At 41.6% G+C, this 18,813-nt stretch overlaps 1 protein-coding gene across 1 annotated transcript in view; it reads right to left on the bottom strand.

Annotated features, from left to right (window-relative positions):
• TTC29 (tetratricopeptide repeat domain 29) overlaps positions 1–18,813 on the bottom strand; it is a 779,602-nt gene that overhangs the window by 637,751 nt on the left and 123,038 nt on the right. Inside the window, exon 4 of the mRNA XM_053703717.1 lies at positions 16,395–16,618. Within this exon, the coding sequence (XP_053559692.1) occupies positions 16,395–16,618 (224 nt within the window). The remainder of the gene's footprint in view (positions 1–16,394; positions 16,619–18,813) is intronic.

Consider the following 18,813-nt stretch of genomic DNA (forward strand, 5'->3'; position numbering starts at 1 on the left):
ATCTAGCCCACAATGTAGCGCTCCCAATCTACGATAGGGGGACTGTTCAATAAAGAGGCACTACCCAATTAGCAATAGGGGGAGTGTGCAAGGTAAATTACGCTAGAATTTTTAACGCAATGGTTAAATGTTTCACAAAACATAAAAGTTGCACAAAATATATCAAAAATACATTAAAAAAATACACTTACATACACAATAACACCATCTAATAAAAAATATTGAATAATAATATTGCACACAAAAGTTATAAAGGCTCAAAGATAAGAGTTCTCACTTGTTAGGAACAAAAGGCAGGCAAAGGGCTTTAACATAGAGATACATACATATACATATGTCTTTATATTTGTATATATGTGCTTACAGACATATATAAGCATATAAACACATTAATACATATGTACACATATATAGATATATATAGTGCATTGGAACCCTTGTTAAAGCATATTTATATTTAATAACGGTTTTAACTATGTATTTACTGTAAATATTTCACATTCCAATGTTCTGCATATAGGGGAATATGTTCTATGTATTTTTAAATACCACAACAATTAAAATTATGGGGAGGCGAAAAGTGAGTTTAAAATCCTCCACTAAATACAAAATATAGAGAAAATAACTCATTGTGTAGACCATTTACAAATCTAAACAAGTCAGAAGACTTGCTTTAAAACCAGAAACTCTCTGACAACACTGTTTCCAATGCAGCAAAGGAATCTGGGTAAGATATGCAAATGAGGCTCACAATGACTGACCTTTTTACTTTTAGCCTGCTTTTTAAAGACAGACTTCCCTTTATGCCATAGCACTGCTGCATTACACAGCTTTAATGCTTAGCTAGGGTTAGTACAGTGATTTAGACCAATCCCAGGACAGCTGTTTCGTGGTTTTGCCATAGGTTAAATCACTGCTTGGTAAAGTTCATTTCTGGAATTTCAACAACAATTAAAATTATGGGGAGGCGAAAAGCGAGTTTAAAATCCTCCACTAAATACAAAATATAGAGAAAATAACTCATTGTGTAGACCATTTACAAATCTAAACAAGTCAGAAGACTTGCTTTAAAACCAGAAACTCTCTGACAACACTGTTTCCAATGCAGCAAACTCACTTTTCGCCACCCCATAATTTTAATTGTTGTTGAATTTCCCCCAGAAATGAACTTTACCAAGCAGTGATTTAACCTACTCCCAGCTGATGAGTGGCAAAACCACGAAACAGCTGTCCTGGGATTGGTCTAAATCACTGTACTAACCCTATCTAAGCATTAAAGCTGTGTAATGCAGCAGTGCTATGGCATAAAGGGAAGTCTGTCTTTAAAAAGCAGGCTAAAAGTAAAAAAGTGAGTCATTGTGAACCTCATTTGCATATATTACCCAGATTCCTTTGCTGCATTGGAAACAGTGTTGTCAGAGAGTTTCTGGTTTTAAAGCAAGTCTTCTGACTTGTTTAGATTTGTAAATGGTCTACACAAAGAGTTATTTTCTCTATATTTTTAAATAGATATTCCTATATAGTTCCATATATAAAATCATGTGTATGTGTATGTATATATATATATATATATATATATATATATTTATATATATATATGTATAGATATACATTGTACCAAAAATCATCAGATATATGATGTTATGTGCAGAACATTGCAATGTAAAATATTCATATTTTCATGTCAGATTAGCACACATGAGAATATGCTACCGTGTTTGCGCGAGAGTGGGGTGCTAGGTTTTTTCCACTTTTTTTTCTCTATTGCCTTCTATGGGGGGGAAAGGTGAATGAGCAGGTTCGGATATTTGCGAGAGTGAAAACAGTTTCCTTTCCACTCGTAATAAAAACACAACCTGATGAGCGCAAAAATATAACTTCTAGCGCAATTTAAGGGACAGTATACACCAGTTTTCATATAACTGCATGTAATAGACACTACTATAAAGGATAATATGCACAAATGCTAATCTTAAAATCCAGTATAAAACATTTTAAAAACTTACTTAGAAGTTCCCAGTTTAGCACATTTGATAAGGTTGACTGTAACACCCAGTGAATGCCGACCCCCACCCCCTTCCTCTGCATATAAAAAAACAACCCTTTACACAAACAGGAGCAAGCTGGATTAAGTATATATCAGTATACTCTTAAAACTTTGGGTCTTGGTTAGGAGTCTGAAAATCAGCACAATGTTATTTAAAATAAACAAATCTATAAATTTTTACAAAAAAAAACCCTGTATGGGCTATATAAATGGATCATCTACAAAACATTTATGCAAAGAAAAATGCAGTGTATAATGTCCCCTTAACGCTCAAGCAAGAGCTTTAATTTGCACTCTACTCGTAATCTGGCCCTGTGTGTCAAAAGATATTTGGATCTTGATCTACACCCGAAGTGATCAAATGATTATATTAGCAATTGCATTTCTGAGGAATGATATTGTTACTTTGCCTACATATATTGTATATAACTGCCAAACAGTGACGTGTCACAAAATGTATTGTGATTGGTCAATATAGGTTTAAATGTTAATCGAAGTGATAGTAATATATGCCTGAAGAAACGGCCGGAGGGCCGAGAAACACATAGTATATTTGCACACATTGCACAACGTTATGGTTTTTATCTTTATGTATCAGAATTGTATTAAATTGTGTTTGTTTTTATCTATCACTTCGTAAGCCTTGTTGTTATACAAGCAGTGGAATATTGCCCCACCACAAGATTTACACTCTGATGGTTAGCAGATCTTTTTTTGTCTAGTGTGGATGCCATGAAGTTCCAGTGGAAAGGAGTAGGAATTCCAGTCATCCGGAGAACAAGAGAACAGCGAAATGAGGCACTGCAAGACCTCAATTTGCCTCTAATAGCACAATTAGGTGCTGCAGCTTTTGTGAGTACCCTGAGAGCTTGGGATTTCTATTTGAGCTTGCCAGTTTATCCCAGTTGATACACATAAGGAGGCTCCTGTCTTTTATTTTCTATATTTTGCCATTGTCTACTGTGCCTACCTGAGCTGCTTACTAAGAAAAACATAAATTATGCTTACCTGATAATTTCATTTCCATCGAGGGGAGGAGAGTCCACGGCTTCATTCATTACTATTGGGAATTAAGAACCTGGCCACCAGGAGGAGGCAAAGACACCCCAGCCAAAAGCTTAAATACCTCCCCCCCTTCCCTCATCTCCCAGTCATTCTGCCCAGGGAAGAAGGAACAGTAGGAGAAATATCAGTGTAAAAAAGGTTCCAGAAGATGAACAAATTTAGGGCCGCCCAACGGAGATACGGCGGGAGCTGTGGACTCTCCTCCCCTCGATGGAAATTAAATTATCAGGTAAGCAAAATTTATGTTTTCCATCTAAAGGGGAGGAAAGTCCACGGCTTCATTCATTACTATTTGGAACATATACCCAAGCTCTAGTGAACACTGAATGAAACCGGGAGGGTTAAAGGCGGATCCTAGTCTGAGGGCACCACAGCCTGTAAAACCTCTCTCCCAAAAACAGCTTCCGTAGAAACAAAAACGTCAAATTTGTAAAACTTTGTAAAAGTGTGTAAGGAGGACCAGGTAGCTGGCTTACAAATTTGCTCCATAGAGGCCTCATTCTTGAAGGCCCAAGACGAAGCCACAGCTCTAGTTGAAGTCTCTGAAGAGGCTTATGTCCCGCTGCCTCATAAGCCAAGCGAATCAAGTTCCTCAACCAAAAAGACAAAGAAGTAGCAGAGGCCCTTTGTCCCTTGCGCTTCCCAGAATACACAACAAAAAGAGATGTAGACTGTCTGAAATCCTTTGCAGCCTGAAGATAGAACTTCAAGGCACGAACCACATCCAGGTTATGAAGTAACCTCTCCTTTGAAGAAGAAGGGTTAGGACACAAAGGAGGAACAACTATTTCCTGATTGATGTTACGGTTAGACACCACCTTGGGGAGAAACCCCAAACCAGTACGAAGTACAGTCTTATCCGCGTGAAAACAGAATTTATGCTTACCTGATCAATTGCTTTCTCTTGCGGTGTATCCAGTCCACGGATTCATCCTTACATGTGGGATATTCTCATTCCCTACAGGAAGTGGCAAAGAGAGCACACAGCAGAGCTGTCCATATAGCTCCCCCTCTAGCTCCACCCCCCAGTCATTCGACCAAAGGTTAGGAGAAAAGGAGAAACTATAGGGTGCAGTGGTGACTGTAGTTTAAACAAAAAAATTTAACCTGACTTAATTGCCAGGGCTGGCCGTGGACTGGATACACCGCAAGAGAAAGCCATTTATCAGGTAAGCATAAATTCTGTTTTCTCTTGCAAGGTGTATCCAGTCCACGGATTCATCCTTACTTGTGGGATACCAATACCAAAGCTTTAGGACACGGATGAAGGGAGGGAACAAGACAGGTAACCTAAACGGAAGGCACCACTGCTTGCAAAATCTTTCTCCCAAAAATAGCCTCAGAAGAAGCAAAAGTATCGAATTTGTAAAATTTGGCAAAAGTATGCAGTGAAGACCAAGTCGCTGCCTTACAAATCTGTTCAACAGAAGCCTCATTCTTGAAAGCCTATGTGGAAGCCACAGATCTGGTAGAATGAGCGGTAATTCGTTCAGGAGGCTGCTGTCCAGCTGTCTCATAAGCCAATCAGATGATGATTTTCAGCCAGAAGGAAAGAGAGGTAGCAGTCGCTTTCTGACCTCTCCTATTACCAGAATAGACAACAAACAAGGATGATGTTTGTCTGAAATCTTTAGTTGCTTGTAAATAGAATTTTAAAGCACGAACCACATCAAGATTGTGTAATAGCCGTTCCTTCTTTGAAGATGGATTAGGACACAGAGAGGAAACAATGATTTCCTGGTTAATATTCTTATTAGAAACAACTTTAGGAAGAAAACCAGGTTTGGTACGCAAAACAACCTTATCTGTATGGAACACCAGATAGGGTGAATTACACTGCAAAGCAGACAATTCTGAACTCTTCGAGCAGAAGATATAGCTACCAAAAACAAAACTTTCCAAGATAATAACTTAATATCTATGGAATGTAAAGGTTCAAATGGAACCCCTTGAAGAACAGAAAGAACTAAATTTAGACTCCATGGCGGAGCCACAGGTTTATAGACAGGCTTGATTCTGACTAAAGCCTTAGCAAACGCTTGAACGTCTGGTACCTCTGCCAGACGCTTGTGTAAAAGGATAGACAGAGCAGATATCTGTCCCTTTAAGGAACTAGCTGACAAACCTTTCTCCAATCCGTCTTGGAGAAAAGACAATATCCTGGGAATCCTATTCTTACTCCACGAGTAACCCTTGGATTCACACCAACAAAGATATTTCTGCAATATCTTATGGTAAATTTTCTTGGTGACAGGCTTTCTAGCTTGGATCAGAGTATTAATAACCGATTCAGAGAAACCACACTTAGATATAATTAAGCGTTCAATCTCCAAGCAGTCAGCCGCAGAGAAACTAGATTTGGATGCTTGAATGGACCCTGTATTAGAAGATCCTGCCTCGTTGGCAGTGTCCATGGTGGGACAGATGACATGTCCACTAGGTCTGCATACCAAGTCCTGCGTGGCCACGCAGGCGCTATCAGAATTACCGAAGCCTTCTCCTGTGTGATTCTGGCGACCAGACGAGGGAGAATAGGAAACGGTGGAAAGACATAAGCCAGACTGAAGGACCAAGGCGCTGCTAGAGCATCTATCAATGCCGTTTTGGGGTCCCTGGACCTGGATCCGTAGAGAGGAAGTTTGGTGTTCTGACGGGCGCCATCAGATCCAACTCTGGAATGCCCCATAGCTGGGTCAGCTGAGCAAAAACCTCCGGGTGGAGTTCCCACTCCCCCGGGTGAAAAGTCTGACGACTTAGAAAATCCTCCTCCCAGTTGTCTACACCTGGGATGTGAATTGCTGATAGATGGCAGGAGTGATCCTCCGCCCACCTGATTATTTTGGTTACTTCCTTCATCGCTAGGGAACTCTTTGTTCCCCCCTGATGATTGATGAACGCTACAGTCGTGATGTTGTCCGACTAAAATCTGATGAATCTGGCCGCAGCTAGTTGAGGCCATGCCTGAAGCGTGTTGAATATCGATCTCAGTTCCAAAATGTTTATCGGGAGAAGAGACTCTTCCCGAGACCATAAGCCCTGAGCTTTCAGGGAGTCCCAGACCGCACCCCAGCCTAACAGACTGGCGTCGGTCGTTACAATGATCCACTCTGGTCTGCGGAAGCATATTCCCTGAGACAGGTGATCCTGAGACAACCACCAGAGAAGAGAATCTCTGGTTCCCTGGTCCAGTTGTATTTGAGGAGACAAATCTGCATAATCCCCATTCCACTGTTTGAGCATGCACAGTTGCAGTGGTCTGAGATGTATTCGCGCAAAAGGGACTACGTCCATTGCCGCTACCATTAATCCGATTACCTCCATGCACTGACCTCCAGATGGCTGAGGAATGGAATGAAGAACTCGGCAAGTAGTTTAAGCTTTAACTTCCTGACCTCCGTCAGAAATATTTTCATTTCTACCGAGTCTATTAGTGTTCCCAGGAAGAGAACCCTTGTGAGCGGGGACAGAGCACTTTTTTCGATGTTCACCTTCTACCCGTGAGACCTTAGAAAGGCCAATACAATCTCCGTGTGAGCCTTGGCTCTGGGAAAAGACGACACCTGTATTAAGATGTCGTCCAGATAAGGTGCTACTGCAATGCCCCGCGAATTTTAGTACCGCCAGGAGGGACCCTAGTACCTTTGTGAAAATTCTGGGAGCAGTGGCCAAACCGAAAGGAAGGGCCATGAACTGGTAATGCTTGTCCAGAAAAGCGAACCTTAGGAACTGGTGATGATTTTTGTGGATAGGAATATGTAGGTACGCATCCTTTAGATCCACGGTAGTCATATATTGACCTTCCTGGATCATAGGTAAGATTGTTCGAATGGTCTCCATCTTGAAGGATGGAACTCTGAGGAATTTGTTTAGAATTTTTAGATCCAGGATTCGTCTGAAAGTTCCTTCCTTTTTGGGAACCACAAACAGGTTTGAGTAAAACCCCAGTCCTTGTTCTGCAATTGGAACTGGATATATCACTCCCATCGTGAGTAGATCTTCTACACAGCGTAAGAACGCCTCTTTCTTTGTCTGGTCTGCAGACAGACGAGAAATGTGGAACCTTCCCCTTGGAGGGGAGTCCTTGAATTCTAGAAACAATCTCTAATGCCCAGGGATCGAGAACATCTCTTGCCCAAGCCTGAGCGAAGAGAGAGAGTCTGCCCCCTACCAGATCCGTTCCCGGATCGAGGGCTACCCCTTCATGCTGTCTTAGTAGCAGCTGCAGGCTTCTTGGCCTGTTTACCCTTGTTCCAGCCCTGCAAAGGCTTCCAGGTCGCCTTGGGCTGTGAAGCATTACCCTCTTGCTTTGCAGCTGTAGAGGTTGAAGCAAGACTGCTCCTGAAGTTGCGAAAGGAACGAAAATTAGCTTTGTTTTTAGCCTTAAAAGGCCTATCCTGCGGGAGAGCATGGCCCTTTCCCCCGGTGATATCTGAAATAATCTCTTTCAACTCGGGCCCGAAAAGGGTCTTTCCCTTGAAAGGGATATTTAGTAATTTTTTATTTGGACGACACGTCGGCCGACCATGACTTGAGCCAAAGCGCTCTGCGCGCCATAATGGCGAAACCAGAATTTTTTGCCGCTAACTTAGCTAATTGCAAAGCGGCATCTGTGATAAAAGAATTAGCCAGTTTTAGTGCATTAATTCTATCCATGACTTCGTCATATGAGGTCTCCCTCTGGAGCGACTCCTCCAGCGCCTCAAACCAAAAAGCCGCTGCAGTAGTTACAGAAATAATGCAGGCAATAGGTTGGAGAAGGAAACCTTGTTGAACAAATATTTTCTTTAGTAAACCTTCTAACTTTTTATCCATAGGATCTTTGAAAGCACAACTGTCTTCGATTGGAATGGTTGTGCGCTTGGCCAGTGTCGAAACTGCCCCCTCTACCTTAGGGACCGTCTGCCACGAGTCTCACCTGAGGGTCAGTTATGGGGAACATTTTCTTAAAGATAGAGGGGGGGGAAACAAAAAGGGACACCTGGTCTCTCCCACTCCCTAGCAACAATATCCGCCACCCTCTTAGGGATCGGAAACGCATCAGTGTATACAGGGACTTCTAGGTATTTGTCCATCTTACACAATTTCTCTGGAACCACCATAGGGTCACAATCATCCAGAGTGAATAAAACCTCCCTAAGCAATATGCGGAGGTGTTCCAACTTAAATTTAAACGCTAGTGAATCTGATTCTGCCCGTTGAGAAACCTTTCCTGAGTCAGAAATTTCTCCCTCAGACATCACATCCCTCGCTCCTACATCAGAGTGTTGTGAGGGTACGTCAGATAAACCTCCCAAAGCTTCCGACTGCTCATAATCTGTTCTTAAAACAGAGCTATCTCGCTTTGTAGGGAAAACTGGCAGTTTGGATAGAAAAGCCGCAAGGGAATTATCCATGACTGTCGCTAGTTGTTGCAATGTAATAGGTGCCAATGCACTAGAGGTACTAGGTATTGCTTGAGCGGGCGTAACTGGTGATGACACCTGGGGAGAGGAAGGTGGACTATCCTCATTACCTTTCGTCATAGAATCATCTAGGGCTACATTTTTAAGTGACACAATATGATCTTTAAAGTGTATAGACACATTAGTGCACTTGGGACACATTTTGAGAGGGGGTTCCACCATGGCTACTGAACACATAGAACAAGGCTTTTCCTTAGTGGCAGACATGTTAAACAGATTAGTATTATATGCAAGCAGGTTTGGAAAACACTTTAAGCAAGTAAAATCACAATTTGAAAAAAACGGTACTGTGCCTTTAAGAAATAAAAAGTGCACACAATTTTACAAATCAGTGAAAAATGTACCAATCCTTTTGAAATTTTCACAGTATGTGCCTAATGCTTCGATATGATTGCACAACAAGTTTCAGCCTGATAAACCCCTTAATGCTTAAACTGGAGCAGCCTAAAGCCCACAACCGGTTAACAAACTACAGCACCTTGCCACAGCAGCCTGCTGTGGCCCTACCTGCCCTTAGGGATTAGTTTTGGGGAAAACAGCTTCTTTGAGGTCCTCCAACAGTCTCTGGACCCTCCATGTGAAGCAGCATGAACTGTTTGATGAAATGAACTGCGCAACTGAGGCGCGAAATTAGGCCCCCTCCCACTCCACTCCGGAGTTGTGAGGCCTTCAAAATCACAATTAGGTGACTAAAATTATGCCATGTGGAAAAAACCCCGTAATAAACATATCAAAAGTGTTTAAAAGTGTCTACAGTGAGTATTTGTGAAATTAAATAATTGATTGCCCAGCAACAGTGTCAACCAGCCTATTGAGCCCTGTTAAATAAGCCTTTAATTCTATACTGAGTCTCAGAACATGGCTTACCCTTCCCACATGGGGATTCTTGTCAGTCTTCTAGCATTATCTGGTCTTGACTAGAAAAAAGATGACTGAACATACCTTAATGCAGTTAAGCCTGCAAACTGTTCCCCCCAACTGACGTTTTCTGGTACTCCTCAGTCCTGTGTGGGAACAGCAGTGGATTTTAGTTACAACATGCTAAAATCGTTTTCCTCTCAGCAGAATTCTTCATCACTTTTCTGCCAGAGAGTAAATAGTACAAACCGGTACCATTTAAAAATAACAAACTTTTGATTGAAGATATAAAACTACAAATCTAACACCACATTCACTTTAGACTCCCGTGGAGAGACCCTACTGCTAGAGCCGGCAAAGAGAATGACTGGGGGGTGGAGCTAGTGGGGGAGCTATATGGACAGCTCTGCTGTGTGCTCTCTTTGCCACTTCCTGTAGGGAATGAGAATATCCCACAAGTAAGGATGAATCCGTGGACTGGATACACCTTGCAAGAGAAACACCAGATAAGGAGGATCAAATTGCAAGGCAGCTAATTCAGATACTCTGTGTGCCGATGCAATAACCAACAAGAAGAGAACCTTCCAAGACAGAATCTTAATGTCTATGGAATGCATAGGTTCAAACGGAACCCTCTGCAAAACCAAGGACCAAGTTTAAGTTCCAAGGCGTAGCCGACTGTCTAAAAACAGGCCTGATTCTAGACAGAGCCTGAACAAAAGATTGAATGTCAAGGAGCTCAGCGAGTCTCCTATGCAAAAAACTGATAAAGCCAAAATCTGTCCCTTTAAGGAACTAGCGACAAGACCCTTCTCCAAACCATCTTGAAGAAAAGACAGAATCATGGATACCTTCACCTTATGCCAAGGATATCCATGCTTCTCACACCAGGACAAGTAAGTCCTCCACACCATATGGTAGATGCGATGAGAGACTGGCTTCCTTGCCTGAATTAGAGTATCAATCACACTTTCAGAAAAGCCTCTCTTGGCTAAGACTAGACGTTAAATCTCTACGCAGTCAGCCTCAGAGAATCTAGATTTTGTAGCTGAAAGGGGCCCTGTGACAGCAGATCCCTGCGACAGGGTAACCTCCACGGCAGAGAGGATGGCAACCCCACCAGATCTGGAAACCACGTCCTCCGCGGCCACGAAGGAGCAATCAGAATGGCCGAGGCCCGCTCCTGTTTAATATGTGCCACTATGCGAGGTAGAAGTGGTAACATAGGAAAAATGTAAGCTAGGCTGAATCCCCAAGGAACCACTAAGGCATCTATCAGCTCTGCCTGGGGATCCCTGGACCCTTATTGGGATAGTTTGCAATTGAGTCTGGACGCCATGAGATCTATCTCCGGCATTCCCCATCTGTGACAAATCTCTGCAAACACTTTGGGGTGAAGAGACCATTCCCCCGGATGAAAGGACTGTCTGCTGAGAAAGTCTGCTTCCCAGTTTTCCCCATCCGGAATGTGAATCGCTGAGAGCAAGCAGTCGTGGGACTCCCCCCACTCCAGAATCCGAGACACCTCCCTCATCGCAAGGGAGCTCCTCGTACCCCCCTGATGGTTGATGTAAGCCACCGAGGTAATGTTGTCAGTCTGGAATCTGATGAAACTGAACGTCCCCAGAGAAGGCCAAGCCTTCAGAGCATTGTAGATTGCCCGTAGTTCTAGGATGTTGATCGGAAGGAGAGACTCCTCCCTGGACCACTTTCCTTGTGCCATTGTGGCGCCCCAAACAGCTCCCCATCCTGACAGACTGGCGTCCGTGGTCACAATCTCCCAGGAAGGTCTCAAGAAGGATGTCCCCATGTACAGTTGCTCCGGACAAATCCCCCAAGAGAGGGAATTCTGAGTCCGAGCATCCAGGGATATCAGCTTTGATAGATCTGAAAGATCGCTGTTCCACTGTCTCAACATGCACAATTGAAGAGATCTGAGGTGGAACCTGGCGAATGGGATGACATCTATGCTTGACACCATGAGATCTATCACCTCCATACATTGAGCCACCGATGGGCTTGTGGAGGACTGAACACAAGTTTCCTACACCGCTGATCTGTGAGAAATATCTTCATGGCCATAGAGTCTATTATCGTGCCCAGGAACTCCACCCTGTTGTTGGGAACTAGGGAACTCTCCTGAGTTGATCTTCCAACCGTGAGATTGGAGTAGAAGAAGAGGAGCCCTAGAATGATCCTTTGCGAAGGCTGAGGGACGGTGCCTGAACCAGGATGTCGTCCAGGTAAGGCGCCACCGCAATGCCCCTGGATCTGGCCACTGCAAGGCAGTGCCCCCAGAACCTCCGTGAAGACTCTCAGGGCCGTCGCCAGACCAAAGGGAAGGGCCACAAACAGAAAGTGTTGGTACAGAAATGCAAATCTTGAACCTGAAGTGGTCCCTGTGGATTGGCACATGAAGGTAAGCGTCCTTCAAGTCTATAGTCGTCATGAACTGTCCCCTTTGAACTAGGGGCAGAATAGATCTGATTGTTTCCATTTTAAACGATGGAACATTCAGAAACTTGTTTAAATACTTTAGGTCCAGAATCGGGTGGAAAGTGCCCTCCTTCTTTGGAACCACAAAAAGTTTGGAATAGTACCCTAGACCCCTCTCTGCTAGGGGTACTGGTACGATAACCCCAAGAGAGGCGAGATCTCTCACACACTCTAGAAAGGCCTCTCTCTTCTCTGGACTTGAAGACAGGTTTGACAGGAGGAATCTGCCCTCGGGTGGAAGGGATCTGAACCCTATCCTGTAACCTTGGGAGGCCACTTCTTGAACCCAAGGGTCCTGAAGTCCTGCAACCATGCGTCTGAGAATAGAGATAATCTGCCCCCTACGTGATCCGGAGACCGGTTGGGGGCCACGCCTTCATGACGGTTTTGTCTTGTGGGCTTCTTGCTCTGCTTAAATTGAGTCGGCTTCCAAGATCCCTTGGACTGGTCCGCTTTAGCCGCGAGCTGCTGGCGCTGGTCCTGGTCTGCACGAAAGGGATGAAAAGTAGATCCTGGATTGCCTCCCGTAACCATGGATATAATCAAATCCAATCCTGGACCGAACAGGATCTTTCCTTGAAAAGGCAAGGACAACAGCCCCGCCTTAGAGGTCATGGCCAAAGACCAAAATTTTAGCCACAGAGCCCTGCATGCTAAAACAGAAAAACCTGACGCCTTAGCATTCAGGTAAATAATTAGCATATTGGCATCACAGATTAAAGAATTGGCGATCTTCAGCACCTTAATCTTCTCCTGTATCTTGTCGATGGATGTCTCCCCCTCGACCATTTCACACAGGGATTCACATCAATATGTCGCAGCTCTACCGACCGCCGCAACGGCTGCTGCTGGCTGAAAAAAAAACCCCTGTGTGCAGAAACATCTTTCTCAACATGTTTTTCAGCCTTTTATTCATGGGCTCTTTAAATGACAAACTATCCTCGAGGGGAATAGTTGTCCGCTTTGCAAACGTAGAGATAGCCCCATCCACCTTAGGGATGGTCCCTCACAGCTCAAGCTGAAAGTCCGGAATAGGGAACAGTTTTTTAAAGGAAGAAAAAGGGGAAAAGGAAGAACCCAATCGCTCCCATTCGTTCTTAATAATATTAGCCAACTTAATTGGAACCGGGAAAGACTGAGGTACTACCCTGTCCTCATATACCTTGTCAAGTTTAGGAATCGCAGGTTACTCCGGTATCTTAGGTTCTGGAACCTCCAGAGTAGCAAGCACCTGCCATAGCAGAAAGCACAAATTCTCCATCCTAAACCTATAACCAGGCTCCTCCGCCGCCAGAGGTTTAGATGACACGGACTCCGACACAGAAGGGGCCTCCTCCGAAGAGTCGGAGTGGGACTCATCCTCGTATAGAGCCTCTGGATCTTCCATCGGGCCTCTATGATAAACCCTACACTTGTGCTTAGCAGAACGTGGTGAGGCATGGATCACTTTCGAAACCGCCGATTCCAGTTGGTACGCAAAGTCTGCATGTGCAGTCGGAGATGAATGTAGGGAATGCACCTCCCAGGAACGAAGAACCCTCAGAGGTGGACGGCTCAGAAGTACTAGACATCCGTTTACCTTTAGATGTTGTAACTTTATCAAGGCATGTGGAACATAGTTGAGCAGGCTCATCTACCAAAACCTCCTCACAATAAACACAGGAATGAGACTTTATTAAGGAAGGAGAGCCTTCCAACGCGTCAGAGTCCTCTATCGCTTACACGCTTAGTTATACTAACTTTATTTATTAAAAAGGCACCTTTATACCACCAATAGCCGGGGCATTCACCACCTCCTAGGACCCAGACTACAGAAACCGCTATGTCTCCTGCGCTACAGATCAACAGGAAGGATAGATAGCCACACCCAGTCGCATGGAATGCCTGACAGGACTGCCCCTGCAATAGGGAAAAACACGCTAAAAAATGGCCGTGCAAGTTTCTGCAAGTAACCTGAAAGTTCCACACATTGCCAGAGCTTCATCTCACACATAACACAGCAATGACACAATAAACAATATCATGTATAAACCCTCCCTGTTCAATAATCCCCCTTCCAGGAATATTAACCCTTGATTCTGTAAAGATAAAAAGGTGCCACACTGTGACCCTGTCTTCTATGTTATTATTATGAATAAAAAATTAAACGATCTTACCAGAATCTACGCCATGGAACAGGAACACGGCCCTTCAGGTGTGACAGGTTAGTAGCCTCGCTACTGACATGGACTTGAGTGAAGAAAGCAGGCAGCAAAACTCATCAACGCTGATTGCTTATGGAGCTGTTAATATGAGTCGGGATGGTTTCGCAGAAAGACTCTCCCTGCATCTCCGGACTCTAACTTTCGCTCAGGGTCTCACTGAGAGGCTGACAGGGCTACTTAAAACTCTAGTCCCACTGCAAAGAGTACTACCCTCCATAAGAGACTACTCCGAAACTCCGGCACTCCTCTGCCATCCTCCTGTGACGAAAGGCAAAGAATGACTGGGGGATGAGGGAAGTGGAGGAGTTATTTAAGCCTTTGGCTGGGGTGTCTTTGCCTCCTCCTGGTGGCCAGGTTCTTAATTCAATAGTAATGAATGAAGCCGTGGACTCTCCTCCCCTTTAGATGGAAATATCTTTCACTGCCTGGCTGATAACTCCTTGTCTACCCCTCTGACCATTGGGGTACTGCGAGGAGGAAATAGGCCTCAGAGCAGTTAAAAGACTCCACTCAGTGATGAGTAGATCTGCGCTTAAACATTTTACCTCACTATTCATCAAGGAATAAAAAAGAACTGTGGAGGGAGGGGAGTGGAAGGGATTTAAAGCTCTGGTGTGTTGGAGTATGTTTTACCTCATCCTAATGGTTAAAAAGGGGATTTCCAACATGTAATGGCTTGTAGACTTTCACCATCTGATTTACAAGACCTAAAGCATAAAAAAAAGCTGTGTGGCCTGCCAATATATTGCAGTTAAAGGTATGGAATAAGAAAATGCTGCAAAACGTACCTATAAAATGTTTTTGATGGACTGAAATATTGCTGTAATTTATCCCCATGTAGATAATAGAGAATTGTATTACACCACAAACACATTTGAAAATGTTGGCATAAATATGCTAAATATGCTATATTGTTTACTTAATATTTTTAATGTTCTTTTTTTTTATTTTATGTAGGCTGATGCCTTATCTACTAACCCACTGAGCCAATTATCTTGATTTAAAAAAAACGGTTTGTGAAATCTTGCAGAAATAAATAAATTTGTGCAAATAGAGCAGGATCTGTCTTGTAATTGTTCAATTCTTGGCACATACAATAACACCCATTGTGAAGATCAGCACAATTAAAACACCTTCAAAATCATTGAACAAACTAATAAAAATGTGGAAATAAAATCCTTATAGAACAGGTCACAAACATTATGCACTAAAGGAAAATTTTGAAAAAGTAAAAAAGAGACAATCTTGTTAATCTAGACATAGCGAGACATACCCGAGATGAGCTACATCATAAATGATTGGTGTTACTGTAGGTTCTTGTAAGTTTTCAATTATTGGGCAATTAATGTAACTATATATGTTAATGGCAGAAACACCCAATAATAAATCTGTAGAACATTTACGTGAAGCCAAACATGATCTCACCTCTACAACTTAGCAACCTTCTGAGTCTAATTTATTAAAGCCACACTGTTTTCTATTTATTTATAAAATATTTTACCAGGAAGATTACATTGAGATTTCTCTCGTTTTCAAGTATGTCATGGGACCACAAAATGTCCTGGGACCACAAAAGAGGCATATCATGCATATGAAAGAATACCATGTACAAAGGTTTAAATTATTATTGCTTGAAAATATATTAAGGGGAATTTTAAACTAAAACTACTACTGCACTATTGGTTTTGTACTTTCTACTAATATTCACTGGGTTATAAGAACAACTGCATCTGCTTTATTGATGGAATATACTAAACAGATATTAAAGGGAATTAAAAGTGCTGATGGTAAAGCATTGTATTATCTTATTGTTGCTTGTATGCTAATCTTGGTTATATTGTAATGCAATATATTTGTGTTTTAGACATACATGACAGATGTCTACGACTTTTTATACAGCAGTGTTGCTACTAAATAAAATGACACTGCCTCAATGCTATGCACACATAGGCTTCCCACAAGACATTTGGTGCATATAAAACGAAGTTATTCCCTATAGGGTTGTTAAAATATATGCATCCCTTGCACTCCTTGATTTCTGTTTTAAAGGATTAGAAAATGCACAGTTTGATGCCAGACTCCTTTTTAACCATTTTTTATGATCTAGTACTTATCTTGCCGTACGGCTGATAAGACTAAAGCTGATATGTGCTAAATTGTAGTAATGTTTCATACTCAAAGATGAAACAATTTAGAATCCTCGCCTGAGGCTCTCACTGCTTCAGCTCCTACTGCTCTGTTACCCAGAATTCCATTTTTTACCTGCTCGTTGGGCTGCCTCAGCCCTGGTCAGGAAGTGTTGAAGTTGATCCAGTTTCTCGTGCTGCTCCTCCAAGGGTTTCTGTTGCCATATGGCTGACCCAGGCCCTCCAGCGTCCCTCAAGGCATTCCACTTCTGGATCAGAGTAAAGAGTTCTGTGAAAGACTTGTGATAACCTCGGCGCAGCATTTCTATGCAGATGCTCTGCTTGACTGAATTCTGATAACTGGAACAACAAAAAGAACAAACGTATCACTTGACTAGCATAATAATCACTGTAATCTTAAGATTCCATGGATAAAAGAGAAATGCTTTTTAATGTAAAACAGCAGCATCCAACGGAATCTAAATCTTTATCTAATGTTCAGTACTGTTATATGGATATGAAAATAAATAGAAGAACAAGCACAGATAATATATATATACAGTATATATGTATACTTTAACATAATCAAACATATTAAAGTTAAACCCGGTCACAAGTGGAGCACAAAAATATTAGTGCTATAGTAGGCTAAAATCACTTTTATTGTTGCGCTCATATTAGTTGAATTTGAAAGTGATATATTAGCCGTTGAGTGAAACTTTAGGGAATACTAATTTGCATGTCAGATAGCGCAGATACACTAAATCCAGCAATCGCTCAAACGTTAATTTGATGGTGTGCTAAGCCAATGGTCATATAGCAGAGATCTTCACTTACTTTTAAACTTTGATTTTGTATTGTAATTAAAAACATTGCACACATACATACATACACACATTTACACACCTAGAAATAAAAACACATACATACATATGTCTACACACCTACTGTAGATATAAAACAAACACACATACATATATATATATATATATATATATATATATATATAAATAAACTTTGAGCCCTTCTCAGTCCAGGACCTAAACATATACCCTATCCCTTTAAAATCACATGATTTTACATTTAGGACCAGATTACAAGTTGCGCGCTATTTATTGTTTTCACTCGCTCACTAAAACACAGTCACAGGTAAACTTTTAATGCACACGTGATAGAGCTTGTATTACAAGTTGAAAGTAGCGCTCAGGACTTCGGATATCACGACCGTGTTAACTTCTTTTCCCCCTAACACTTATCACTTGCACGCTAACCTGACAGGAGTTAAATCTACAGTGCTAACCCGAAGGTAGCTATGAATATTTTACATTCCAATGTTCTCATAGAAGAAAATGCTCTTTTTATAAATAAATAAATATATATATAAGAAAATTTGTAATATATATATATATATATATATATATATATATATATATATATATATATATATATATATATATATATATATATAGATATATATATATGTGTGAATATTTAAATATACATAGAAAATGTTTCCCTATGTGAAGAAAATTGGAATGTCAGATATTTACAGTACATATACAGTAAAACACATTATTAAATATTAAAATTGAATAAAAATGATTTTTTATATGTGTATATATGTATGTATATACATATGTACACACATAAACATAAATACACATGTACACACACATATATATATGTATATAAACATAAATACACATGTGTATGTATGTATATATCTATTATAGCCCTTTTCATTTAAATACTTTGTTAGATACCATATACCTTTTAACCCTTATACCTTTTTTTAAATATTTATATGAATAATTTTCACTAGATATGGTGTATATGGGTTTAACACTTTATTGTAATGTATTTATGAAGTGTTTTATTTTTTAGCTCTAATCCTTTACACAAAGGCTTCAGTTGCACTAACCCGACAAGCTGGCGCTCATGCGCTTGCGTTTACTTTCAATTTGTTATACGTGTGCAAGTTTACGTGGGTGCGATATTTCATAAACAACGAGTGTGCAGTCACGATAGCGGGCCACTTGTAATCTAGCCATTAATATGTATAAATATGAATAAAGTACTGTCGCCTAGATTACGAGTATTGCGTTAGCCTTAAAAAGCAGCGTTGAGGGGTCCCAACGCTGCTTTTTAACGCCCGCTGGTATTACGAGTCTGGCAGGTACAGGTGTACCGCTCACTTTTTTTCCGCGATTTTCGCATACCGTAAATCCCCTTACGTCAATTGCGTATCCTATCTTTTTAATGGGATTTGCCGAATGCCGGTATTACGATTGCTGGAAAAAGTGAGCGGTACAGCCTCTCCTGTCCAGACTCCTACCGCATTTAAAAGTCAGTAGTTAAGAGTTTTATTGGCTAACGCAGTAACATAAAACTCTTAACTAAAGTGCTACAAAGTACACTAACACCCATTAACTACCTATTAACCCCTAAACTGAGGCCCCCCACATCGCAAACACTTAAATAAAATGTTTAACCCCTAATCTGCCGACTGGACATTGCCTCAACTGTAATAAATATATTAACCCCTAAACCGCCAA

The sequence above is a fragment of the Bombina bombina genome, chromosome 2 (genome assembly GCF_027579735.1).
Source record: "Bombina bombina isolate aBomBom1 chromosome 2, aBomBom1.pri, whole genome shotgun sequence".
NCBI classification, from domain to species: domain Eukaryota; kingdom Metazoa; phylum Chordata; class Amphibia; order Anura; family Bombinatoridae; genus Bombina; species Bombina bombina.